This window comes from Aristolochia californica, unplaced genomic scaffold (genome assembly GCF_029961685.1).
Source record: "Aristolochia californica isolate CCGP_79_NKW_82.1479 unplaced genomic scaffold, dmAriCali1.0.hap1 SCAF_10, whole genome shotgun sequence".
NCBI classification, from domain to species: domain Eukaryota; kingdom Viridiplantae; phylum Streptophyta; class Magnoliopsida; order Piperales; family Aristolochiaceae; genus Aristolochia; species Aristolochia californica.
This window is the reverse complement of record NW_027181771.1, coordinates 32,099,094-32,124,933: the sequence shown is the minus strand read 5'-3', so window position 1 is coordinate 32,124,933 and position 25,840 is coordinate 32,099,094. Positions and strand designations below refer to the sequence as shown.

General features: G+C 38.1%; 3 protein-coding genes across 7 annotated transcripts; 1 reads left to right on the top strand and 2 right to left on the bottom strand.

The window, feature by feature from the left end:
- Window positions 1-1,797: 1,797 nt before the first annotated feature.
- Window positions 1,798-8,555, bottom strand: LOC137936425 (uncharacterized). Its single transcript, XM_068781083.1, has 9 exons — window positions 8,379-8,555; window positions 6,043-7,716; window positions 5,555-5,781; window positions 5,091-5,423; window positions 4,147-4,393; window positions 3,075-3,203; window positions 2,779-2,994; window positions 2,510-2,633; window positions 1,798-2,266 (listed from the first exon to the last, which is right to left on the bottom strand). The coding sequence occupies exons 2-9, from the start codon at window positions 7,597-7,599 to the stop codon at window positions 2,028-2,030; spliced, it is 3,072 nt and encodes a 1,023-aa protein (XP_068637184.1). The 5' UTR covers window positions 7,600-7,716; window positions 8,379-8,555; the 3' UTR covers window positions 1,798-2,027.
- A 1,220-nt stretch (window positions 8,556-9,775) lies between these two features.
- Window positions 9,776-15,637, bottom strand: LOC137942478 (ras-related protein RABE1c). Its single transcript, XM_068788145.1, has 9 exons — window positions 15,505-15,637; window positions 15,270-15,363; window positions 11,442-11,514; window positions 11,253-11,353; window positions 11,094-11,159; window positions 10,904-11,001; window positions 10,718-10,780; window positions 10,531-10,623; window positions 9,776-10,120 (listed from the first exon to the last, which is right to left on the bottom strand). The coding sequence occupies exons 2-9, from the start codon at window positions 15,340-15,342 to the stop codon at window positions 10,037-10,039; spliced, it is 651 nt and encodes a 216-aa protein (XP_068644246.1). The 5' UTR covers window positions 15,343-15,363; window positions 15,505-15,637; the 3' UTR covers window positions 9,776-10,036.
- Window positions 15,638-19,470: 3,833 nt separating this feature from the next.
- On the top strand, window positions 19,471-24,879 carry LOC137942475 (soluble inorganic pyrophosphatase 4-like). Of its 5 annotated transcripts, XM_068788136.1 has the most exons (11): window positions 19,471-19,699; window positions 20,683-20,733; window positions 21,799-21,847; window positions 21,956-22,097; window positions 22,286-22,314; window positions 23,111-23,176; window positions 23,254-23,361; window positions 23,601-23,666; window positions 23,997-24,117; window positions 24,341-24,422; window positions 24,638-24,879. In XM_068788136.1, exons 4-11 carry the CDS (start codon window positions 21,965-21,967, stop codon window positions 24,678-24,680), a joined length of 648 nt encoding a protein of 215 aa, XP_068644237.1. In that variant the 5' UTR covers window positions 19,471-19,699; window positions 20,683-20,733; window positions 21,799-21,847; window positions 21,956-21,964; the 3' UTR covers window positions 24,681-24,879. The 5 variants fall into 5 exon arrangements, with proteins under 5 accessions (XP_068644237.1, XP_068644236.1, XP_068644240.1 ...); XM_068788135.1 differs by lacking the exon at window positions 20,683-20,733; XM_068788139.1 differs by lacking the exon at window positions 21,799-21,847.
- The last annotated feature ends 961 nt before the right edge of the window (window positions 24,880-25,840 follow it).

Sequence of the window (25,840 nt, the reverse complement as noted above, 5' to 3'; positions counted from 1 at the left end):
TGCGCTCATTTGTAAAGGACTTCTTCTGGGTCCTTTCTGTGGAGAAAAGAAACATGTGGAAACCAGGACTAATCATACTCCTACTCATAACCCAACAACAAGGAGAGCTTTAAGAAAACACTAAAAGCTCCGATAATTTTAACTCGAAGCAGTGACATGATTGGAATCAAACACACGCATCCCTCCTTTCAAGGCTAGTAGTAGTGGACAAGTTTAGGAGGGTTAATTAGTTTAATGGAAAATTTAAGGGTCTGAAAATCCAACCATGATTGAATGGTATTATTGTTGATGAAGAGGTTAGGGGTCCATAACATGTGAAATGTGATTAAAAATACTAAAAACTTTCTCTATTCATAAACTTGTCATAATCTCATTGTAGAAGGAGAAAATGAAGTCTTGGACCCATTTTGATCGTTCAAAAGATCCTCTAAATCATGTTTAGTTTGAGATTTAAAAACCCAACCCTGCATTGATTCTCTTCATTAAGGATGAGAACAAGGTTGAAGAAACTGATCTTGAGTGATGGACTTTCCCCTGTGAGTGGTGGGGTTTCTTCACATATAAACCACCCTTCTCTTTCTCCAGTGGCAGAAGTCTTCTTAATCATTTAAAACTGATGTGGGTTTATTGAAAACACCATCTGCCTTTGCTTTAATCATTTAACTGAAGTGGGTTTAGGTTTGATCACCTCAAAAAGCCTTGCAATGACACAAACAACTTCCTCAACTATTGTTTATGTCTTTGAAACACTGAAACTTTGTCTCATTTTACCATTAACTTAGGTGAGGATTAGCTTTAATGTCATTAATTATTTTCTTTCCGGTACTTTCTGAAAGACCCATTAAGGAAAAAATAAAGGGGTGGCCGGTCCAATGTTTCTCTGCTGAAGTCATGGAATCTCCAATTAAATGGGTGGATCAGAGCCGAAATGGCCATCAGGTAGCGTGGTGAGTCGGTGACACAGGCCTAAAATGGAATAAAAATGATAAGATAGGTTGAAGACAACCTTAATCACGTCAGGGGTGATGTTAGCTAAATTGCTCGTGTGCATCTCCGGCACTGGAATATGATTTGTTTCATTGAGAAAGTTAAGAAATTGAGAGAATAGTTAGAATTGGATGGTCGTATTAGGCCGTGGGAGAATTATTAAGTGGTTTAGGTGATGAAGATTCAATGGCATTAAATTGGATGGACTCGATGTCCCTAGTTTAGGGTTTCAAGAGATCTCCAGAACAGGACGCATGATAGCGGGAAAACTGAGGAACTATGGGTGGAATAATAGTCTAATCTTAATGAATATTATGGGTTGGATTGCTTTCAGTTTTCAGAGATTTCTTAATTGCAAGTTGAAGTTTTCTTTTGGCAACTTAAAATTTGAATAGAAGCAGATGAGTGTTCAGTTTTAGTTCTGAATCAGATTGTAAAGTGAAAAACAAAGAAACAGACGAAACATGTCTGATGATGAATTTTTACTCACTTTTTTAATCATATTGGGAAAGCCGGATATGATAGCACAAAAGACAAAATATTTTTAGAATAACAGAATAGTTAAAAAGTAGTGGTTTCCATTGTGTTTCAGAAAGTTCTTTATTGCTTTCTTCTACCTTTCTTCTCGTCTTTTACTGTTCCAAATGGTCTAACAGTTGCAATTTTGGACGGTCCAACAAAGGCGAACACATTCTTAGTGGGTGCAAATGGAGGATCAGATACGAAACTGAAGTTTCCATGAACGCTCGGAGTAATTAGGCGTTTTCACTATACGGATATAAATCAAATCAAGTAAAGAGTTTTGAACTCTAGACAATAAACATGTACATCTCTTTCTGAATTTCAATGTCAACATCAAAATCAAGAAGACAGTAGTATAAGCACAATATCTGAAGAAAAACGTTCCTCATGCATAAGGAGATGATGCTTATGAGAAATTCCAAAAATAAAGTACCTCTACAGAGGCATATGGAGCCCGTCGACAGATATGGCACCATATTGTTATTCGCTCGATAACAAGTTTGTGCTAAAAGGGAGGATCAATAAGGGAAGTTAATAGGCTCCTGCTGCAGCGCTTTATGAACTAGCTCAGCTTGCTCTTGCAAATGAACTTGATAGAAACCAGTTGCCGTGGCTGCAGATGGGGCCCGACCAACATATTTTATGTCATCCATTGAACCCCTACCCAGAGCTTTCATGGCAGTACAAAGGCGAGGAGAAATGTAAGTATAAGCTCCCATGTTCAGTGGCTCTTCCTGGCACCATACGATCTCCGCGTCTGAAAAACAAGACAACCAAGGGCAATTTATGATCTTACTTGAAAATCAAGACTAACATTGTTTAGATATGAACCAAAGCTGGTTGAGAAAAAAAAAAAAATGCTACACCACATAGCCCACAAAGAAAGCCTAATTCTCCGAGGTACCCATAAAAGCTGTGCACTTGTGACACTCAGGTAATTAATTATTACTAGACAAAGAAAGAAGAGCTCCTAAAGTTAAAATTTCCTGATAACACCTACTTGGATATCGTTTCAACTCCCGTTGGATAATGTCATATGGAAAAGGGCAAAGTTGCTCAACTCTGCAGATGGCAACATCTTTCACACCAACTTTCTTTCGTTGTTCATCAAGCTCATAGTAAACCTGCAAGATGATGAAAACAAAATAAAGAAGCCAATCATTTCAACATGCTTAAAAAAAAAAAGACAAAATCTTTATGTACAAAGCTATCTTAATTTTACATAAATAGAACAATAAAGAACAAAGTTATTGGAAAACCATATACAACCTTTCCGGAGCAAAGAACAAGGCGCCTAATACCCTCCTCAAGATCAGAGTGAAAATTCTGGTCCTTGATAAGCCTCTTAAAACGAGTTCCCTGCTTGTCAAACCCTGGGTGGCCTTGCACATCATCAAACTCAGAGAGATTTGACTTGCACTCCTTGTGCCGGAGCAGATTCTTTGGTGACATGACAATTAGGGGTTTCCGAAACTCCCTGTGTATCTGAAAAACAAATACTCTGTCAATTGCAAATTGAAATAATCCAAAAACTTGACTGAATAACAGCTTCTATTAGTATTTACCTGGCGCCGTAGAACATGGAAGTAGTTGGCAGGTGTAGTAACATTCACAACCTGCCAATTACACTCTTGGATTTGAGTTCGAAGTGTTGGGTCCATCTCAGGAATAACGTAAGGGTTGTCATCACTCATCTGCGTCATATAATTTAAATGATATAAGAGAATCAGCCATGGGTGTAATACTTATGGACTAGCACATTAACAACCACATGCTCCAGGAACTGTCAGCATAGTTCAAAGAAAAATGTGACAGAGGATGCAAAATAATTGTCAGAAAAGCACCAATTTGAGTGAAAACCAGCCATGCTTGCTCATTAAAAAACTGGCCACCATACTTAATCTGGGTGCCTCTTAAATACAAACAAGTTGATGCGGTACACTCGTTGGCTGCTGCAGCGAAGGTGAATTGGAGAAAATAGAAGAAGGAGAAGAAAAAGAAAGGAAGAGAGAAGAAGAAGAGGAAACCAATGGGAGCAGAAAAATTTCAATTCTTTCAATGATCCTCAATTACATGCATAATGGGTTTAAATAGTTACCAAAACCCTATAACATTTCAAAATGACCAAAATACCCTGATCGTAAAATTGCCCCTAATGACCAAAATACCCCTAAACAAATAACATAATTACTTTTAAGGACAATACAAAATAAAATAACAATTTATCTGTCCTAAACGCTTCACTTCCCAACCACAACGTAGTGGCCCTTGTCATAGTCCAGTGTCTCCGAGTATAGACTCGTGTAATCGGTGGCACACGACGGATGTCCCCATCACAAGTTGTCCAGTAATATGCATAATTACAGAATGACACAAAAAGACAAAAAAAATCAGAAAACAGCAATTTAGTTTAATTAAAAGAAATCCGCAGTGCGCTCAACTTTCTCCTTAAACTGTAAAGTATGGAAACTATGTTAAACTAAAATATATCAGCAATGTGGATAGGTATGTCTACATGCTACACTAGATTTAACTAATAAACATTCTGTGTCACAAAAAAAAAAAAGACGTGAGATGCAATAAAATAAAATAAAGCCATGAATGCGACTCATGGAAAGATTTAACTAAACACCGTACCTGGAGGAAACGTTCCAGCCGTGCACTAGAATGCTCAGGACCCTGGCCATCGTAACCATGAGGAAGCAGTACAACAAGTCCAGTTTGCCGGAGCCACTTTGCCTCTCCACTGCTAATAAACTGATCAAACATCACTTGAGCACCATTTGAGAAATCACCGAATTGAGCTTCCCAAAGAACCAAAGAATTTGGGTTCTCCATGGAATAGCCTAGCTCAAAGCCCAAGACACCAAACTCTGAAAGGGAACTGTGAAGGAGAAAACCATAACGTACATGAAGTTAGACAGACAACATTTCCATATCATATGAAACCATACTTTGGGTCCAAAATCCATATATTGAGAAAGGTAAAGAGAAAGTGTGTCAAACAACATATTTGGATAGTGTAGCTATTAGGAACACCATGTAACAGATATGAAGGTAAATTCCATGTGCAAACCTGACACTAATGAGTTAGAAAAAGCAATGGGCTGATCAGTGCAGCACTGTGGTAGAAGGACGAAAAACCAACTGGTGTCCAAATCTTCTCATAGTAAATTTTTTGTCAGAATAGAAATTTTGGAAGCATGTGTACTGTCAATTTTCAATACCCTATTTCCAACATATTATACCAAGTCAAAAACCTATATTTCTACAGGGGCGTCTTTTAGAAGAAGATACTTTCAACAGAACGATTTCAGAAAAATGGAAATTAATCCAGAACATAGTTAATGAGGCAAATCTTGAATTGGAAATCTGCAACTAGAGGATCATCATCAATAAGGAAAAACTGTCTATAATAGTGTATAGGACTGCAAAGTAACTTTGAATACAGAACAAGTGGCTTGTCTTAATCCTAAGGAAAAATAATACAGATTTTTCCAATATAAAGTGCCTCAACTGGATCAGAATCAAATAATATTGAAGATTTAGAGAAGGATTACAAACATTGAAAGGCACCTTACCTGTTGCTAACAGTAAACATTTCCTCATTTTGATTCAAGAGAATATGGTCCAGTGGGCAGTACTGCTCTCCAGTTTCTTGATCATGAATAACAGCATGCCTATGACTAAACGTGCCTCTTTCAACATCCTGGCCACTCAATCTAACATGGTTACCTTCAACTAAGAGAGTAGCAAAAGCAAGTGCTTCACCAACTGCCCAATCAATACCCTCCCCTGTCTCAATCATCTGTGCTCGCTGGTCATAAATTCTCTTGACTCCCTTGTGAGGCTTAAAAGTTTCAGGAAGGGTTGTGATTGCCTTGCCCACATTTTTCAATATCTCTGGTTTCACCCTATAAGATAGGGTGACAACAGTTTTAGCCCAAATAATAACAACAACAATAATTATAATAATAATAATAATAATAATAATAATGAAAAACAAAAGTACATAAATAAATAAGAAAGAAAAAATATGTCATACCCAGTGTTTCGGACACGTGAAAGCTGCTCAGGGGACTTAAACCCAGACCAATAAGCTGAAAGCCAATCTCTTTTACGTGGGACATAATCTTTGCTTTTCTCGTACTCTTCATTCAGGATGGTATTTACTTTGTTGTTTATCTTTTCAATGTCTTCTTTCGATAATTGCCCTGATTGCAGAAGTTGATTTTGGTAAATATCAAGAGCCCGTGGATGATTTCGAATTACCTGTTAGTGTACAATGTTTATCAGAAATGTGAAGAAGCCAGAAGATTATATGAGTGACAGGATATCAACAAAGACAACAAAATAAATTATAGATGCGCAAAACAAGATGACTTAGCAATTAAATAAAATGGGGACAAACTTGGAATACAAGACCATATTGGCAGGCGTATGGTTTAGGAAAAAAAAATGTAGCATGATTTTGACCAAAATCTACATTGGAAGCTCATTGACATCACAGAGAGAGAGAGAGAGAGAGATCACCTGATACATTTTTGGTTGTGTAAAAGATGGCTCATCAATCTCATTATGCCCAAACCGACGATAACATACAATGTCAACCACCACATCAGAATGGAATGTCTGGCGCCATTCAGCAGCCAGCTCACAAACATGAACCACCGCTTCAACATCATCCCCATCCACATGGAAAATGGGTGCATTCAAGGCTTTAGCAACATCAGTACAATACTGTGAAGACCGTCCAGCCCTTGGATCAGTCGTAAAAGCCACTTGATTGTTAACCACGATGTGAATGGTTCCACCAGTCGTATAATTGGGAAGAGCACTCAGATGCAAAGTCTCATAGACAACACCTTGGCCTGCAAAACTCCCATCACCATGAATCAAAATACCCATGTTCTTTGTCCTATCCGCATCATTCGAGTAGTACTGCTTCGCTCGAGTTTTGCCCACAACAACAGGATCAACAGCTTCCAAATGACTTGGATTTGCAACCAATGATAGGTGAATTCTTTTTCCACCCCTGGTGGGCCGGTCATAAGAAGTTCCAAGATGGTATTTGACATCACCAGTTCCTGTGTAGAGCTCCCCCTCAGCAGGTTTTGTACCACCACTAAATTCACTGAAAATTTGACACAGAGGCTTCCGAACAACATTTCCTAGAACATTCAGCCTTCCTCTGTGAGACATACCTATGACAATACTCTCAACCCCACGATCTGCAGCTCTATCAAACATCTCCTTCATGCCAGGAATAAGTGTCTCTGCACCTTCTAGACCAAATCTCTTAGCACTGGTCCATCTTGTGGCCAAGAAGTTTTCAAACAGTGTGCTCCAGGCTAGCCTATCAAGAATAACCATCTGACGATCAGAACTGTACTTCAGGTGATTCACAGTCTCGATTTTGTCCCTTAGCCAATTACACTTCTCACGGTCCGGTATATGCATGTATTCATACCCTACGCTGCCACAGTAAGCCTGTTCAAGCCGGTTCAGAATGGAACGGAGGGTCTGAACAGGCCGGTTCTCAGACAGAAACCCGGACATGCTCCACACCCCAAGAAAGAATTCTCTATCAAGATCAGCTTCAGTGAATCCATAATGACTTGGATTCAGATCATCAGGGATCTCACGCTGCTCCAAACCTAAAGGGTCCAATTTAGCTTTCATATGCCCATTAACCTGGTAGGCTCTGACAAGCAGAAGCAACCTCATGCTCTCCTGAATCGTCTGCCCAGAAATTCCAGGAGAAGTGGAAGCTTGGCCAACGAAATTTCTGAAAAAGTTGTCCCATGATTCATCAACACTATTAGGGTCCTCCTCCCAAGCCCTCTGTAACTCTTCCAGATAAACACTGCTTGTGCCATCAAGAAAGCTGTCAGTCAATCTAGAGAGAGGCACAGGACGAGGAACAGGGGCAGTTGATGCTTGTGCCTTCGGTTTGAATAATGTTGAATGAAAATCACGTGTCTGTGAAGGAAGAGGACGGACTCTCCTTGTTGCATAGGCTGATGCCTGAGCTACATTCCTCCTGACAGCTAACTTAGCTACACTTGATGCAGCTCTGAACCACGTCATCGTGATAAATGAATCTCAAAACACTTCCAGGAACTTCCACCCTCCAACTAAAAACAAACCATATTATTCAAAAAGCAGCAAAGCTCCACCAAGCTCCTTAAGCTGAGTACTTGAAACCTAGGAATACAAATAGACGGACGAAAAGTTTTCATCATATTCTCGAACTGTGCCATTGCCTATATTTCGCCACTAAATTCAACTAGACTAGTCAAAAACCAACAGATTGAGCACAAAAATGACAGAATTTTTATTTAGAAAAAGCAAAAAATAAACTGCCACAAGCAAATTTGCATGATTTATACATATCAAACAAAAAAACAAGCCAATACTTTCTGAAGGCGCTGAACTTTTAGTAATCACTAACATTATGATTCAAAATCCAAACACCGTTAAAGGAAAAGTTCAAAAAAAAAAAAAAAAAAAAACAGTTCATCCATCAAAATGAAGATACAATTAGATCCAGAAAACACCCCAAAAAAAGTCAAGCACGTAAAAATAAAAGATCATTCCTTCGAAGTGGATAAGGATTAAGATCTTTAGATAGAAGCCGCTCTTTACCGTCAAAAACCTTCAACCTAACCTAGTCGATAACGCATCTTCCCTCCGATGAAAAATGAATGAAAAATAAAATGAAATCCACGTAAAAATACACTGAACGAGAAAATGAAAAGAAAAGATTCACAAACTATTTACAGGGCAAAAGAGTTGTCTCAGCTCATGAGTTGAGTAATTGACAAGCCATCCAACAGAGATTAATATTTGTCTAACTGAGTGCGTACCTAAAAACAGGATCCGCAGAAACAAATAAAACCCTAGTTCGCCTGAAAGGCGCGTGGGATCTCAGCAGCCCCCGGATGTCTTAAAGAGCCTCCAGTCAGCGGTCTACGGCTTACCTTCGAGCAATTAACCGAATTTTGGTCTTCTCGATTTTCATTTTCTTTCTCTTCGATCATGGAGGCTATGAGTGAGCGATGAGGTGGAGCCCCGCGAGAGTTCGACGCAACCTACGGCCCATCTTAACGATCCTAGCGGAGACACGTGACAGTGCCTTGAAGAAGTCTTTTGAGTTGAGCTAGTTTATTTTTCAGAATGAATTTGCAAATTAAAAATAAATTAAAATCTTAGACATTAGCGTAGCATAAATGCATATTAAAATTTTAGAGGGATTTAAATTGACCCAAATTTTTTAAATTTTAGAGGGATTTAAATTGACCCAAATTTTTTAAGTGGCCCATAAACCGAACCCAGCCCCATCTAACAGGTATAAGAACTTTCTAATCGAGGAACCATCTGTGGATATTTATTAACGTTTAACGCACAATTGACTTGACATATGATGAATTTATATTATGCTAGATGTGTTATTTACTTAACTTTAATTGGTGTCGATAACAATGCCTTATATAAACAGTCGTAGCTTTGGTGCACGGGTTTCCAAATTCGGAATCAACTGCCTAGTGCCAACGTCCAAGCGAAAAAGTGGTTAAGAAGCCCAAAACCAAAACGACGAACGGAGTAAGGGCAAAAGGAGGAATTGTCCTTGGGGAGCAGACCATCCAATTTTTCTACAGGCCACTACACGCTCCAGAAGGTCTGAGTTGAAAGCAGAAAAAGGTAGCTTGATCTCAAGGGTTGGAGTTCCATGAGGGCCTACAAAGTTTGTTCAAAGCAGGTAAGCCGCAGAAACACATGACAGAAGGAGAAGAATTTGGCTCCATCACATTAATTGACTTCAGTTTAAAAGCTCTATAGGTGTGATTTCCAGCGTTCGTTGCATGTTATATATTCTTCAACTGCCCGTCTACCCATGATGGATGGCTCTTGGCTGCTGCTTCCTGACCGATGAGGACCGATTCTTCTTCGGTTGACGAAGCCCAACGTATCGTAGAATGTCTGCTTTTCCATCCTTAACCATAACCATAAGATTTATCCCTAATATTCCCACTATTAAATTTCGAATTTTACTACGGTATCGCTGCTGCCATATTGTCAAGTTTTGAACGCCGTGAGGAACGATATCATTCATTATCACATGGAAATTGGAATCCCTTGATTTTATCTGAACGTTAACAGACTTCATGTGGACCGTCAAAGTTCAGCTGGTTAACTACTATATATATATATATATATTCTAAAAATATTCATTTGCAATTACAGCTATCCGAAAAGCCAGGTATACAGTGCCAGAAAAAAAGGAACAGAACTAGAAAAGATTGTCATTTTCGTCTTTGTTAAATAAATTCCTCAAAGACAGGAAACTTTACTAACATTTCATCCACACTAGATAAGCAAGTAGTCAGAAAAGAATGATACGAGAAAAATACAAAGCACCCACCATATTCATCATCACCATTATCGGTATCATCAAACGATCCTTTCCTCCCCGAGGCCACTACCCCACTCCGTTGCTCTCTATCTACAGTTAAAAATTATTTCCCTAAGAACCGCAGCAAGCTGACTTCTCGGGAGCTTTACCATCTCCAGCTGCCTGGTCGGGCTTGTTAATCTTGATCGTCTGAGGCTGCAACCATGAAATAAATAAGATCCATTAATAGTCCGTAAAAAAAATTGTGTTTTCAATGCAGTAAACGCTGATAGGCAGTGTCACAGTATAATCTATGCCTCCTAAATGACACAATTCACTGAACTGTATCAAGACAATGTTAGACACTGGATGCCTGCAGTTAAACATTCTCACAAATCTAACCACATCAACAATTAGAACACACGACCCATCAGGTCCTACTGGCCATCAACCATTTTGATGCTAGATAGCTAATAGTATTCTTTTTCAGGAATAAAACCATCAATCATCTGAGACTAGATTCTAATGCTACACACCAGTAACTCAAGAAAGCCACATCAAACACCAGCATTCCCAAAATCTGAGTCCCTATAATGAAGCTTAATTGATTAGACCTGAAAGCTTACCTCAGCTTTGGAGTCAGTTTCTGCAAGCCTCTGTTTAATATCCCTTGCTATGGAAAAGAAGACCTGCTCCACATTTAAGTTTGTCTTTGCACTCTGTGACCATAAACAAAATTTACAACTAAGCAAATCGTTGTTGGAACAATCGTTGTTGGTCTAGTAATGGATGATTGATGAAAACCCTACTTACAGTTTCAAAAAATTTGATGCCATACTCATCAGCGAGTGCCTGACCCTTTGATGTAGGTACAGCCTGAGAAGGAGATCAACAGAAATCCTTTTAAGTATGGAGGAGAAAACAAAGCAAAAATGGACAGAACTTCCAAAGGTGGAGCCTCAATTAATCAACAAAAAGGAGAGCAGTCATCCCATTTACCCTTTTACTCTCGTCCATGTCGGCCTTGTTCCCCACCAGTATCTTGTTAACATTATCTGATGCATGTTGTTCAATATTGCGAATCCAGTTCCTTATATCTGAATAAAATCAAGCCAATGTCATGGAGAGAGGAGAGAGACAGAGTGAGAGGGTACTCAAAACTTCAAAAGATTAAGAGGGAAATTAATACTGTTGAAAGATGATTCATCGGTAACATCATAGACCAATAGAATCCCCATAGCTCCACGATAGTATGCTGCAAAAAGGAAGTAAAATGTGTTGTAAAAGATGACAGAGAACCAGAACAGATACCAGAGAAAATAAGCACAATTCAAGAAAATAAAACTACCTGTAGTGATAGTTCGGAAACGTTCCTGACCGGCAGTGTCCCAAATTTGCAGTTTGATTCTTTTTCCATCAAGTTCAATGGTTCTTATCTTAAAATCAATTCTGCATAAAGATGTGAAATTTTCTAATACAATGATATAAAACAAACATAACTTATCTGCATCGAAATGGAAATAGCCAGACAACACACCCAATAGTAGTAATAAAACTAGTGGTGAAGGACCCATCTGAGAACCGGAGCAGAAGGCAACTTTTACCAACACCTATAACAACCATCACACTAAAATGTCAAAGGATGTTCCAGAATACATAGGCTCAGTAAGGAGAGAAAAATTGCCAATGAAATCTCAATGACCATATAATGCAGAAAGATTACAGCTTGAAAAAAAAAAAAAAAAAACTGTCAAGGAATGATAAGCAATGTCATTTATAACATTCATGTGGAAGAAATTCTGAATAATCTAGGCTAGGCGTGTAATTCCAACTAAATCAACCATCTCATGTATGAATAAACAGAAAAATACTCCCAGCTGTATCAGATGTCCTAAAATTGTTGTCTCTGAAACCTTTCATGCAATGAAAATTCTGTTGCATCAGAGACTATAATGGTTCTTTCATGTGCTCAAGTCAAGACAAGTAGAATATATTTCAAGGCGCAGTGTGTAGTAAACAACCCATGACATGGCTGTTCAGGACATCATGCATAGCCATGATAGGGACAAGGGAAAGGTAGGAGGCTGGATTGGAGCCCTGCCAAATTTGGCTGCACCCAACCTTTTCTTTCTTAAAAAAGTTACACTATTGCAAGAATGGCTTTTATTTTATCATATTTATGATAATGTCAATATCTTCATGTTATTGTAAAAATTCTAAGAAAAATGTCAAATGAGCATCAATGATATACAATAAGAAATAAATGTAGAATAAGAAAAAACCATGTTTAAGTCATTCAATTCAAATTTGATGGTTAAATAAAAAATTAGGTGCAACAAGCTTAGATAGTCTTAGGTTCATACTCCTTTTTTTATGTTTTATATATTACACCAAAAAGCAATGGACACTAACCAATCACAATTTCACAAAGACAATACAGATGAATGAGAAACAAGAAATGTGTAACATAATGTCATTTAAGTTCAAAATCCTCTATCAAATTAAAAGAAGTGACAAATGGGATTGCCCTTGAGCTAATAACTTCTTTTTGGAATGTAGGTGTGTCTCCAATAAACCCTTGAGTAAACAACTTCATGAAGGTTTATCTCCAATAAACCCTGAGGTGCTAGTATCCCAATAAAATTAATGCATGATATCTTTCATCCACACCTAAGACAGAAGAAGAAGCAGGCAATTAACAAAGCTAAGAAGATGACAATATTCCTCATATTTTGGGGATTTGGTTTTGAAAAATCCATCTCCATACATGGGCAACAGAAGCCTAATACTGCTTGGAAAAGAAACTCTCTCTTAGTTAGTATATCAACTGGTCAGCTCTCACCATGCCGGCTTCTAGCACCTCCACCTTCTTCCTCTAATTATTCTTTTCTGCCTCCTATCCTCCCAACCTCTTTCCCAACACCAACATGTCTGCCGAACAAGCAATGCTGTATGTACCTTGAGATGTACCTCCAAAGTTTATAAGGAATAAGTTGGAAGTTTAATATCATAATTAGATTTTTTTAACCAACTTTGCAATTTAGATCATCAACCTCCTCGTTAGAATGTACAGATGCGATGGTGCACCTTCAAGATACATAAATCACTATTCCTGCCAAAAAGATCTAGTGCAGCAGAGCAACCAATTACCTCTTTCTCTCTTCCTTATCTTGCAGCCGAGTCATTTGGAAAAAAGTAAAATAGCTCAAAAACCCTCTGGAAACTTTTCTTCCAGTAATAAAGTTCCAATGACAATTTCAATCACACAAACATCTCCCCTAAAGATATATGAAGTGCCTCACTATTTTCAAAACCCAACAAAGTGTATTATATAAAAACATATTCACAACAAAGTGTTGCGAAGTGAACTGAAGCTCTCATTCCCAACCAAAAGGAACACTAATTAAACTACTTTCTCCATCATGTATGATTGAAGAACTTCTAAGTTCATTCTCAAAAGTAGCACTTACATAACTAATTTAAGACTAAGAAGTTCTTAATTGCCCCTAAAGTAAAACATGTATGTAATCCTGATGTTATTTATAATTATACCTGCAATCCTTCACAAGTTTTTTTCATCAGACAGGTCAAATAATTCCAAGAGTTATCATGAATTGAACTGTTTCTCAACAGCCAGAGGCTCTCTGCTAATTACAACCAACAAAAAGAAAATAAAGAATACACTTTGACATTCCAACATTTTGACCTTGAACAAAAGGCAACTGATAATCATTCCCAATTTGCAAATGCATAGAGTGAAGCATGTTCAGCTAAACAAAAAACTGCTAATGCTGTATAGGTCTGCATGAAATGCTAAAAAAATGGCAGAATCATTTAGTTGAGGTATCAACATGCAAAAACATCCATGGCAACAAGCTTCATTGAACCCGCTTCAGTCACATGTCCTTCTATAGTGACAATTTTTCCCATAAATCCCTAATTATCTACCGTCAAAACATGCAACCTTAAGTCAATAACTGAAAAAATCAGATGGAAGTGCCCAGTAGATTCGGGATTCATCTAAAAAGGATGAAGAACAAAGGGAAGTACCCAAATAGATGACACACGCCAAACTTCAACATGCCAAGAAGGCATTAAACCTTTGACTGACAATATGCCAGAGGCAAATTTAGAAAGATAATATCCACAGAAACAAAATCTCAAAGTTTCCTCATACAGAGCCTCAAACATATTGGATCTATCAATAGTAACAAATCAATACCAGGTATCAAAGAGGTAAAGCTGAAGCCTTGACGGCAGTAGATGTTTCTGGGTACAAAGATAAGATTCCTGGCTTAAACAAGTTAAAACTAATGTGGAGGAAAGATAACATAAGCATTACACTTGCCTATTAATCAAAATCTCTATAGTGAATTCTCGATAAAAACAAATATATATGGACGCGAAACAGGTCCAAAAAAAATTACACACTTGCCAAATAACAGGCAAAATAAGGCATATGTAAAAAGTATCAATTATTTTGATCAAACACCAGGACATATGAGATTAAAATTTAGAGAGAGATGGGAGAGGAGGAAGAGCGGCGGATAGACCTTGAATGATGATGAATGCCTACTCATCTAGGAGTTAAATTGCCTTCAAAGCAATTTTCCTGGAAGGAACATCACGTGGGACTTTCACTCTTTGGTGATTAAGAAATAAGACTCAATCGTTAATAAACATTCTTTAACATATTTACAAGCTCTGCACAACAAAATACACCAACGTTTATGCAATATCAGCAGGTTTTCTGTGATAAAAAAATGTTTAACAATTGTTATTCAGAATTTGCATAGCTTTTTGCAAGACAAAAGAAGGATCCCCAACTAAGAGAATTTGGAAACCGCTAGGTAAACTGCAAAGGACCAGCTAAAAAAACCACACCAAAATACTAGTAAAATTGGCGCAACCATCATCACAACCACCGGTACCTTCAATCAACTAATCCTTGAAAGATGAAAAACAAAATAAACAGAAAAATCCCGTATCATTGGAAAGAAGGACACGCTTCCTCTCCATATGAAACATTGGGCGCCTACGAACTCATTACGCGCTTAAGGCGCCCCGTGTCATCACTTTAACAACGACTTCATAAGAAACTATACAAACAGATCAAGGATAAGCTCGATTTGGCCATAAACACTCCTCCAGCGAACAAATTGTCTTTCATATGACATCCAATCAATTTCAAACAGTATAAGTTGTGAAAATTAAACAGATCAAACAAATGGATACCTCGAGAAGCTAAATCTAAGAGAAAACAAGTAGATCAGAAAGATACATGTTGCACTAAACGCAAACAACGCCCAAATCCCGATCCTCAAATAAACACAAGAAACGGAACCCGGGAGCTCGAATCACTCACCGCTATCGCCGATCAGAAGAAGTTTGATGAGGTAATCGTAGTCAGCTCGAGCCCTGGCTGGTGGAGCGGCCATGGGAGAAGGAAAAAAGAAACCCTAAGAAGAGAGGGAGAGAGGCAGGGTGACACGGGGAGAAAAACTGTCTCAACGTCGAAGAAATGAAGAAATGATATGATTCCAGGAAAACACCATTAAAAAAGAGTCACAAAATAACAAAAACGAAAAATAAATTTATACCTCAGGAAGTGAAAGAGATCTGAGGCGGAGGCGTCTGAGAGACGTCAGCAGTGGTCGGCCCCGGCCGTTGAAGATTTGAAGAGAGAGAAAGAGAAAGAGACAGAGAGGAGACAGAGGAGAGGGCGTGGGAGGGGGTTGCTTTTCCTTAAGAACCTCTGATCGTCCGTCGGACCTAGCTGAGCATTGGTGCGCAGTGTCCCCCTCGGAGGTTAAGATCTCGGCGCATTGTATCGTAATCCACGCGTGTACGGACAAGTTGCGCCTAGCCGTATCCTTAACCCCCCCCCCTTCCCATCTACGTTTTCCAATCTCCCTAAGACTGGGCCCAGCTAAATCTGCGGGCTCCACCGTTCAATGAATCAAATCGGAATATGGGCAGGGAACGTCTAAGACAATAAAAACGAGAATATTATCTAAATTAATCATTAAGACAGCTGAAATATTCCTCTCTCAGAAGCATCCGGTGACCGATTAAAATAATCAAATTTGCGAATTGAAAATGGGAACCAACCTTGACTGTTTCATAGGCGTGGCCGAGTCCAGGCAAGAGCTGGATTTCGGTCGTGCCAGTTTTCGCTTCTCCTGAAAAAGGATAAAATAGAAAAACCTTCTGAGATCTGTTTCATGCGAAGAAAAACAGGTTTTGACTTTTTAATGTCGGTTTTACCTAAAATTAGTAATTTGTGTCCTTGTATTTCGATTGGAGAGTTTGGGTACTTTGCTTCCAAATGATTGTGTTATGCAATCCATCATGAAGCCAGTGACGGTAATTAGCAATCTTACTTTGTGCGATGTCATGATGGGTCGGTCCCACTCGTAAATTGATGAATAATTGAACGGCCATTCATGAATTTCATACCTAATAACCCACTAGGTTAGATGAGACATTTTAATAAAAAAAATCCTAAACATAAATTAATCCCTTTGGTGATGAAATAAAATAAAATAAGAGCAAACAGTGGTTAGGGCATGTGGGTGGGTTACTTCAAATTCCTACGTCAATTATAGTCAGATTTTCTGTACAGACCATTTCAAGCTGGCCAGATCAAGATCCGTTTGCCTTCTTGGCTGAGTCGAGTGCGACCACCAACTTATGTTACTCCTATTGTGACCCGGTGGCCTACCCATAGCGTGCCTCGTGATTGATGAAGGGGCGCACCGACAGGCGGCAAAAGAGTTGTAGGGTGCAGCCATGTGAGCGCAAGCAGGTGCATGAAAGAGATCGGCATCAGGAAGAAGGAGCCATTGTCGTTCGCATTATGAGCTGCACAAGCTGCTATTTTTCTTCCTAGTTTTTGGAGTATGGGAGGGCTTATCTTCTTTGTTAAAACTTGAAGAGTGTCCACTGACGTAGTGGAAGAATATTTTTTTGGGATTGTTCATGAATACTTCCACTTTTAAGGTGATTTCAATCCATTCCTAGTAAACTTCATCTCTGACCGACGTTCACCGACAACGGGGTCCTTGGATGAAAATATCTCTAGACTAAACTTGGTTGTTGGTCGATGGTAAGTTTGTCTCCATAGTTTTGTCCTAGCCACTTGGGTTTATAGATGCTGTTGAAGGTGCCAACATCAATTGTTTTTTCGTTCCTCTAAATAACTGCATCAATTCTCTTGTGAGGCGAAAAAACACATCCTATATTGCAGTTCGAAGCTTACCCAACTCTCAAAGGATTCTCGTAAGTTCTTGTAATACTACTTGTTGGAGTTTACCCAAAGTCAACGCTTAGAGAAAGAATTGTGATTGAGAAGAACTAAAAGACATGTACCACTCGTCCATGTAACAACCGTGAAATGTTAAGAGACACCTATGTTTGTAGGGGTGGCATAGCTAATAAGTGAGGAGAATTTCATAAAGATGACATAGAATTGTAATTATACAAATTGGTTTATGTCCTTTTATATCGTTTTTATTTTTGAAACAGGTCACCCTAATGACATTGTAGTCATTATAAATACTTTTACACAATATAGAAATAAAATGAAGTAAATTCGTCCATACACCTCTCTATCTTTTCATCTTCTTTCTCTCTATTAGTTTCTTCTTTCTTCTCTCCCAAGAGCTATAATTCTTCTCTTCCTCCTTCCCTTGAGATCTCTTGTGTTTATATCTCGTCCCTATAAATCAACATGGAAGTTGTTCAAGATTAGGAATTTGTGATTCATGGAAGTTTTAGAGTTGGATTAAGTTTTTTTTTGTTTTTTTGTTTTGCAAGATTGATGATGGAGTCTGTAAGTTTCATAGATGAAATAAAATTCCAAACTCTCACCAAACCTTCCTCCTTTTCTCTATTCTATGTACTTGTTCTTCTTCAATCCTTTCCTTCTCTAATCCTTTATATAAAATTTTGAAGACTTATAATCCAATCTATCAAGTGGTATTAAAGTGAGTTGAAGGGATTTTGACATCAAAACAAGCTAAGATGACGTATAGCAGCAAAGAAGAAAGGAAGACAAGACCATCGATCCTCAAATTCGATAAAAAGGAGGGAAATCAGCTATCTACGTAAGGAATTGTTGTTTGTTGAAATGAACCACAATTTTCCATTGAATTCAAGTCATATATACACGCATATTTACAACAAGAATCCCTTAAATAGAAGGGTAATTTATGTGTCCTATTCTTATGAAATACTCGAATAATTTAGCTACCATAAGTGAATACGGATTTTTACAAAGTCAAACTGCTCATGAAGCTTATCAGCTCTTTAATTTGAACCCACACTAGACTAGACTAGGTTCAACCAATTAATAGTTTTTAAAGATAGTTGATCTAGCAAATTGAACTTGGTCCTGTTGACCCAAACCAACTTTTCACATTAGACCATATCTTCACCCTTTAAGGTACTTCCAAACCAATTTCTTCAACTCTTTTACCCTTTAGATCATATGGCATCCAACAATGGCTCAAGTAGCATGTTTTTTACCACCAAAATATGACGACAAAAGCAACTATGAGCATTGCAGATTGGAAATGTTGGTGTTATTAGTATCTCAAGATTGGATCAAAATAGTCCAAGAAGGGTAGAAGGAGCCAACAAAGGATAAATAAGTGAGTTCAAAAGAGCAGACGAAAATCAAAGATTGAAGAAGAAAGACATGAAGGTCTACTGCATTATTTAAGCAATAGAGAAAAACATCTTATACAAGGTTCACATGGCAAAACTGTCCAAAGATACCTGAGATGTGCTTGATGAGATATAAATAGGAGAAAAAGTTGTAAAAAAAGGTAAAATTTTAATCCCTCGAGCTTTAGTTCAAAACAATGAGGACGAGAAACTTACAAGAGAATCTCTAAATACTTTCTAAGACTTGCAATACTAATCGACCAGAAGGTTAACAATGGACAAATTTTCATGGATGACGACCGAGTAGATAAAGCTCAGGGCCATTAAAGAATTCAAAGACTCGAATGGTACTTTACAAGCTTTTGAACTCATGTTGCAGGTTGATGACAATTGGTCCAAGTCCTATAAAGTGAAAGTATTGTAAAGTGATAGTGAAAGATGACAATGGTTAATCTATGACTTCATAGTTGATTAAGTATAGTCCATGGCGAAGTATCTAGTAATTGGAACCTTACATCATAAAAAAATCTCGCACCTGTCAGCAAATCTACTACCACCATAGCATAGTGGCACATATAATACTCCAGCTCTATTCACGTCCCACCAGGTGCACAAATCAACTCCTTTCAGTGCCCATCAGCCGAGTGTCGATGACTACCGTCTCTCATGTGCCCGATGGTACTATGTGTCTTCGCTTCCACGCGACTCCATACCATCCCTACCGTTATTCTCAACTATAACACCTCAACCGTTAGATCGACGGTTTGCTCTGACCACCACTCAGTACCTTTACGACAGGTAGGAATGACTGAGTGGACCCAGGCGGAATCACGCATAATTCCATTCCATGTCGCGGAGAAGCCTTGACACCAGCTCGCCTGCTTTGCGACCAGCAGTGTTGGCGATTAGTCTTTAAAGCAGCAAAGAGTGAAAAAGCAGAAACGAACTTGATGTCCACGCTTCCGCTCTCTTCCTTTCTTTTGCGTTTTTAAGGGTTTCGTTTCTCTTCGATTGGCCACCTCTCCTTCGTCTCTCTCTTTCTTTCTTTATTTCTTCTTGCTTTCGGATCTACTGTTTGGTGCGCAAGTTTCTGTTCACCTTTCGAGTCCGCTTCTCTTGTCACAGGTATTCTAGAAAGCTGAGTTTCCTCTTCCTGTGTTTGAAGTTAGTGTAGATTTATGGCAATGGCACATATCAATCATGCAGTATATGTACGAAGTCCTTTTGGTCGTCTTGTTCGGATGAGTGAAATATGATCCTTGAATTTGGTGTACGTTGATCCTTGAATGTGTAGCATAGCTCTCAGTTTGTTTTTCTATGTTCTCACCGCTGTTTGCTTTCAAGCGCTTTGTGCTTTTCTGTATCTCGTACATTCAGTTCATTTTACGCTGTTTAGGCATGCACGTAGTCTCTGATTCGCATTAATCTTAAATAAAAGGAGTGATCTGAATGACATCTTCTGCTTCATGTGCCTAGCTACTTATGATGAGCACGTGTTGGTTTCTATAGTGTTCCTCTAGTTTGGATCTCTGTTTGGTGACGCGTAGTTTTCATTTAGTAAATTGTTTTACTTTTGTTTGATCTTTGTGTTTATTAGCTACCTGATGTACTTTTCTCTGATGCCATATTTCTCGAGACTGTAGCATTCTATGAATATTGTTAGCCATTCGATCTTCTCATTTAGTGTCTTGGCCGTCTGACTTCTTAGTTGTTCTCTGTAAGATCCACAAAGTGCATTTATGTGAATATTGGTCAGTTTTTCAAGAATGTGAGAGCATAGATTTGATACTTCTATCTTGTGTAGGAGAACTGCTAAAGTGAAAATAAATTAAGAAACATCCATTCTTCTTGCTTTTGGGTCTCACCTGGCTAGTATGCCACTGGTTTACCTTTTGTTTGCAGTGATCTAAATATAAGGAATGATCTGAATGATTAAATCTGCTTCATGCATAGCTACTTACGATGACTTGGCTTTTACTTGTGTTATTGCATTTTGTAACTCTGTTTGGGGATGCATATGTTTCATTTTATAATTTTCTTTTCTTTTCTCTGGTCTTTGAGTTTATTGTGTAACTGATTTACTTTTTTATGATGCTATCTTTCTCAAGACTGCAGCATTTTGTGAATTATCGATAGCCATACGTTCTTCTCGCTTAGTGGTATGACCCTTGGATTCTTAGTTGTTCTCTGTAAGATATGCAAAATGCATTAGCTGAATGTTATTCAGTTTTTCAAGAAGGTCTGACATAGATTCTGATACTTCTATGTTGTGTAAGAGAACTGCTGAAGTAAGAAGAAATAGTAAACATCCATTTCATCTTGCGTTTGTGTTTCACCTGGCTAGCATGCCATTGTCATTTCCCTTTCATTGGTAAGCTGGGAATGAAAACGATGAGATCAGTTATTCGAATTGCTAGCATTCACCTAGAAGTAGCTCTCTAACAATTTGTTGTTTCAATTTAGCACATTATTATACAAGAAACTTTTGGTTGTCAAAGTGATGAGTGCTCAATGATACAAACAAATAGTTGCATTCTGTTGCAGAGTCATTTCTTAAAGCTAGGTAGTGTGGGGCTTCCAAACCTTCTTCACTTATTCATTCTCCATTTGCATAACAAGTCTTGCTCATAATGATTTTAACTAACATTGAGAAATATTCTCAAATCTGAAGGCTGAGCGATTGTTACTAAGACTAATGTTTTGTGAAATATAACAACTAGGCTTCAGCATAATTTGACGACCAGATAATGAGCTAGAGCAGGCTAGGTTGTACCTCTTGATGTCAAAATACCCTACTCTATTCTGGTTTTTCTCTAATACTTTAGTACTGCATCAAGTTTAGTGATATGTACTCTGGGATCCTGAGTTTTCAAGTACATGATACCACCTTTTAGGTTCAGGAGTCTCTTAGTAAAATTTCTGAAAATAAAAAAGTTTTCTTATTTGTGTGATTCTTCTCTTATTTCTGCAAATAATCTGAGGTTTAGAATTGTAGATCTTGAGATAAATAGTTGAGAGTTGTCATCTGTAAAGGCTGACCTTAGAATGTCAAGGCAATGTTAGTGTGTTAAACCTCAGATTTTTTTATATATGCATGGATCAGAAGTATAGGGGGTGGGGCAAACTAAATTGGAACTATACATGTCCTGTCTCTTATACATTTAAGTTTTCTCTCTAATTTTTCAAATACTCATACTTTACCAAGACTCTTCCACTGTAAACAGATAAAGGAAAGCTGTGTGATACATTACTCCCTTGGACTTGTACCAATTTGTATGGGTGATATTCTTCAAAATTTCTTTTATCCATTATGTCCTGTGCAATTATGTCACAAGGTACTAGTTACTCATAACTGAGAAGTTTGTTAATATATTTTTGCAGCTTGAAGGCATGACTCCACCACCTGAAATTCCTGAGGATGCTCCCAAGCAGCAGCCATCACGACCCTGTCTTAATGAACGAATATTAGCATCCTTAACTCATAGGGCAGTTGCTGCACACCCCTGGCATGATCTGGAAATAGGTACAGAGTTTTGTCGCAGCTTCTTCACTCCTAATTTTCATTGCCTTAAGATGCTAATTGCCACTGCCATTGCTTTAATTCTTTTTATTTATTTATTCTTTTCAGAAGGCTAGGTTTCAGAATTGAACATGTTGGTGTTTTGATAATTTTGAACTTGTTCACTTAAAGGTTTTAAAATTTGGATGCAGGACCTGGAGCTCCAAAAATCTTCAACTGTGTAAGGCTTCTACACATTATGCTTAACTATACTTAGTAATGGGATATGCTTATTGCAAGTCACTTTCTTGCTTTGCTAACTGTTGGTAGGTTAAAGTTAAATGCATACAGTTTCTTGTCCTGTTAGGAAATCTGAATGATTAATATCCTAGAAAGTGTGTGAAACTTTTCCTTGTTCTAGAAAGTAAGCTGTTGTATTGTAAGAAAAGTTGCAGCAGGTGGCTCAGTAAATGTATACATCCATGCATTGCAAAAGTGTTAAAGTTGCATGACATGGCTAACTATCTATAAGTCATACAGTTTAAACCTCACTTTTCTGAGATTAACAGAGGTTGGTTTTGTATGCGGTTCATTATTACCGAACTATGTTGGGTTTGGCTCTGTATTTGCATTCACTTCTTTAAAACTCATCAGCTTTGTCTTGATGCACCCTCATCATCTCAATTTTTTCCTGTTAATATATCAACTGAAGATCTGAAGCATTAGGTGTTCTTATTTCCCTTTTCTGATTACACACTGTTGTTCATTACTTCTTCAATAGCTTGCATCATGTTTGACTGCCAGAAGTTGTCCTTTTGATTTACCAGTGTTAGCATACTTCTCTAACTATTAGTTGTTACAAAGTTAGAACCACCTTACCTTGCTCGACATAAATCTGTCATTTGTTTATTTGATTACTGAATTTTTTGGCAGAACAAGAGGTGAAAAATCCATATCTAGCTTGTCCACTCACACATATCACATGATGAATGAGTTAGCTGGTTACAGTTTAAGGAAATTGTTTGAAAATTGTGCAGGTGGTGGAAATAGGAAAAGGGGGTAAGGTGAAATATGAACTTGATAAAAAATCTGGTCTGATCAAGGTAATCTAGGAATTCTTTTTCTTCCATACCTTGCTTAAAATCATCTTTGTCTAAGGAAATTACACTTCTATGAGCAGGTGGACCGTGTATTATACTCTTCTGTCGTTTATCCCCACAACTATGGTTTCATCCCACGAACACTTTGCGAGGATAGTGATCCCATGGATGTTTTAGTCTTAATGCAGGTATATCTCAAGATAAACATGGTATATGTACTGCTTATGCTTGCTCAGCCATTGTTGCTACTTTTCCTGGAAGTGGGAAACACGCTGCTATGGTATACCCACACCTGAACAAAGGCTGTGGAGAAGCCTTCTCACTCTTCTAAGTTTACTTTGATTTGGAACTTTCAGCTTGTTCTGAAACTCTGATGCTACTTTATCTTTACTTTTTCTCTGACCTCTGACATTGTCAATACAAGTAGGAACCTGTTCTCTCAGGATGTTTCCTCCGGGCCAAAGCCATTGGCCTCATGCCTATGATTGATCAGGTACTATGTGAGAGAAATAGTATTTATAAGATTGTTACTCCTAGAATTCATATGGTGTTCCTCAGTCAGGAAGATCAACGTGATCAGTGCTTTGTCTCAACTCTCAAATATGATGTCTATTTCTGATTATGTTTAGAGTCTCAACAAAGTTCTGTGCTGGTTGTGAACCTGGAGGGCATTAGTTTTCTTGGGCTTAGAATTGACTACTCTCTCTCTCTATCTCTCGCTGTCTCTGTCTCTGTCTCTCCTTAAAGATAATGTTAATAACAAAATGGAGGTGGTCATTTTTTTCTGGCAAGTTATATATTACTCATCTTACAATGCAAACAGGGCGAGAAGGATGACAAGATAATTGCTGTGTGCGCTGATGATCCTGAATACCGCCATTATACAGATATCAAAGATCTCCCACCTCACCGCCTTGCTGAAATCCGCCGCTTCTTTGAAGACTGTATCCTTGCAAACTTAATAACTCAAAAAGGATGACCGCTTCCTCATGGACTTCACAATTTGTATTTGATTTCATATGACCTCTGGAATACTGCCAGAGCATAATTATGTTATTCTTTTGAAACTTAATTATTTATTGCTGATAGTGATGCAAGTATCGTGAATTGTGGGTAATCTACTAATGAGATTTATATTTGCCACTTTTCCTTGATGATGAACTTCAGACAAGAAAAACGAAAACAAAGAAGTTGCTGTCAATGAATTTCTTCCAGCTACTACTGCTTATGAAGCTATCCAGCATTCCATGTAGGTGCTTGAGTTTGGTACATTTTTTTTAACCAAACTCCATGTGGACAACAATATTGATTGAATTAGGAACGTTTGCACATGAGCCACAACTCTACACACTAGTTTTGTTATTAAAACTGCATCAGTTACATTTGTCATTTACATGTCACTATCACGATTTCACATAACATTCCATTTTTACTTTTTGTGTTTGGGTTCTACATCATCTGCAGGGATCTCTATGCAACTTACATTGTAGAGAGCCTCAGGAGGTAGAGCATGGTAAAGCATCTCTTGTTTGAGCAGAAAAAGGAGCTTCCATATTTTCCTTTGATCTTTATGAGCTCTTATGGCTTCCTACACAGACATCACCCAGTATACTACACGACATAAGGAACTTCATAAAAAAAAAAAAAAAATATGAAAAGAAAATGAAAAAGGATACGAAAGAAAAAAAAGTATCTGTTTTGTTTAGCTCATGCAGTGTTGTTGCTATTTTCCTGTAGAGGTGCTTATGGACATGGATTTAAATCTATTGGAATGACAATGAAGAAATGTTATTTGTACATTTGATTGTTTCGCTGTTCATGCTGCTTCGTGCGTATCGTTGGTCGGTGATGGTATGAAATTGACTAGTTCGAACCTTTAGTGCTGTTTTTAGTCATTGATTCCCTGTGCGCATAGTTTTACGGGTTTTTCGCACACGCTACTCAGTACCGCGTGTTAGAAGTTTTCATCTCCTATTTGCGTTCTTGGGTCTTAAAAGGGCGACGTTTCAGGTGTTACTGTCTTGTCAATACGTAAATATGAGTTTCAAAAGCGACTCTACTTCTCTATTAACGATCATTGTCTTGATTTCATCTCATAGGCGAGTTTCTTAACGGTGGCTGCTTGACAACGTCTACGAACGCCCTCTGGCCAAATAAAAACAGCAAGCAGGTATAGATAATCCCGGTATTGGACAGGATATTTGACTTACCAAATGATGAAAATAACATTCTCACTTGCACACCACACGGTGGTCGGCCTTTTATACTAGTTTCCCCATCACCTCTGATGGGGACTCTTACATCTCAACGCGTGCTCTTCCGTGCAGATGTATACGTGGGGCTCATCAACTGGTGACACTCAACAGCTAACCGGAGAATAAAAGCAAATTCATCTGATGCTTGGGATCCCTTTTTTTTGTTTGGAATCAATTCCTTTCGGACATTCCCAGAATCCACAAAATTCCAAGTACAGCTTCTCGATATGCATCTGCAATTTGCATGTTCATAATAAAAGCAAAGCACCCAAACCTTAAAACATGAATATTCCTTTCTGCTGGAAACACAAAACTTAGGTAGAATCCGCATGTAAATGCCTCCCACTGTAACAATAAAAAAAAGCACCCAGAACGCATAAAGTCTTAAAGAGAAAAGCAAAAGATGACGTGG

Excerpts from the sequence above, each read along its gene's own strand:
- LOC137936425 (XM_068781083.1), bottom strand. The coding sequence starts at position 7,599 with ATGACGTGGTTCAGAGCTGCATCAAGTGTAGCTAAGTTAGCTGTCAGG. Across the intron at positions 5,424-5,554 it reads TCACGTGTCCGAAACACTGG|GGTGAAACCAGAGATATTGA; the intron begins GTATGACATATT and ends CCTATCTTATAG. Across the intron at positions 2,995-3,074 it reads TCCATGTTCTACGGCGCCAG|ATACACAGGGAGTTTCGGAA; the intron begins GTAAATACTAAT and ends TTTGTTTTTCAG.
- LOC137942478 (XM_068788145.1), bottom strand. The coding sequence starts at position 15,342 with ATGGCCGCTCCACCAGCCAGGGCTCGAGCTGACTACGATTACCTCATC. Across the intron at positions 11,002-11,093 it reads CGATGAATCATCTTTCAACA|ATATAAGGAACTGGATTCGC; the intron begins GTATTAATTTCC and ends GATTTTATTCAG. Across the intron at positions 10,781-10,903 it reads ACATGGACGAGAGTAAAAGG|GCTGTACCTACATCAAAGGG; the intron begins GTAAATGGGATG and ends TCTCCTTCTCAG.
- LOC137942475 (XM_068788138.1), top strand. The coding sequence starts at position 21,965 with ATGACTCCACCACCTGAAATTCCTGAGGATGCTCCCAAGCAGCAGCCA. Across the intron at positions 23,362-23,600 it reads ATGTTTTAGTCTTAATGCAG|GAACCTGTTCTCTCAGGATG; the intron begins GTATATCTCAAG and ends CAATACAAGTAG. Across the intron at positions 24,118-24,340 it reads CCGCCGCTTCTTTGAAGACT|ACAAGAAAAACGAAAACAAA; the intron begins GTATCCTTGCAA and ends GATGAACTTCAG.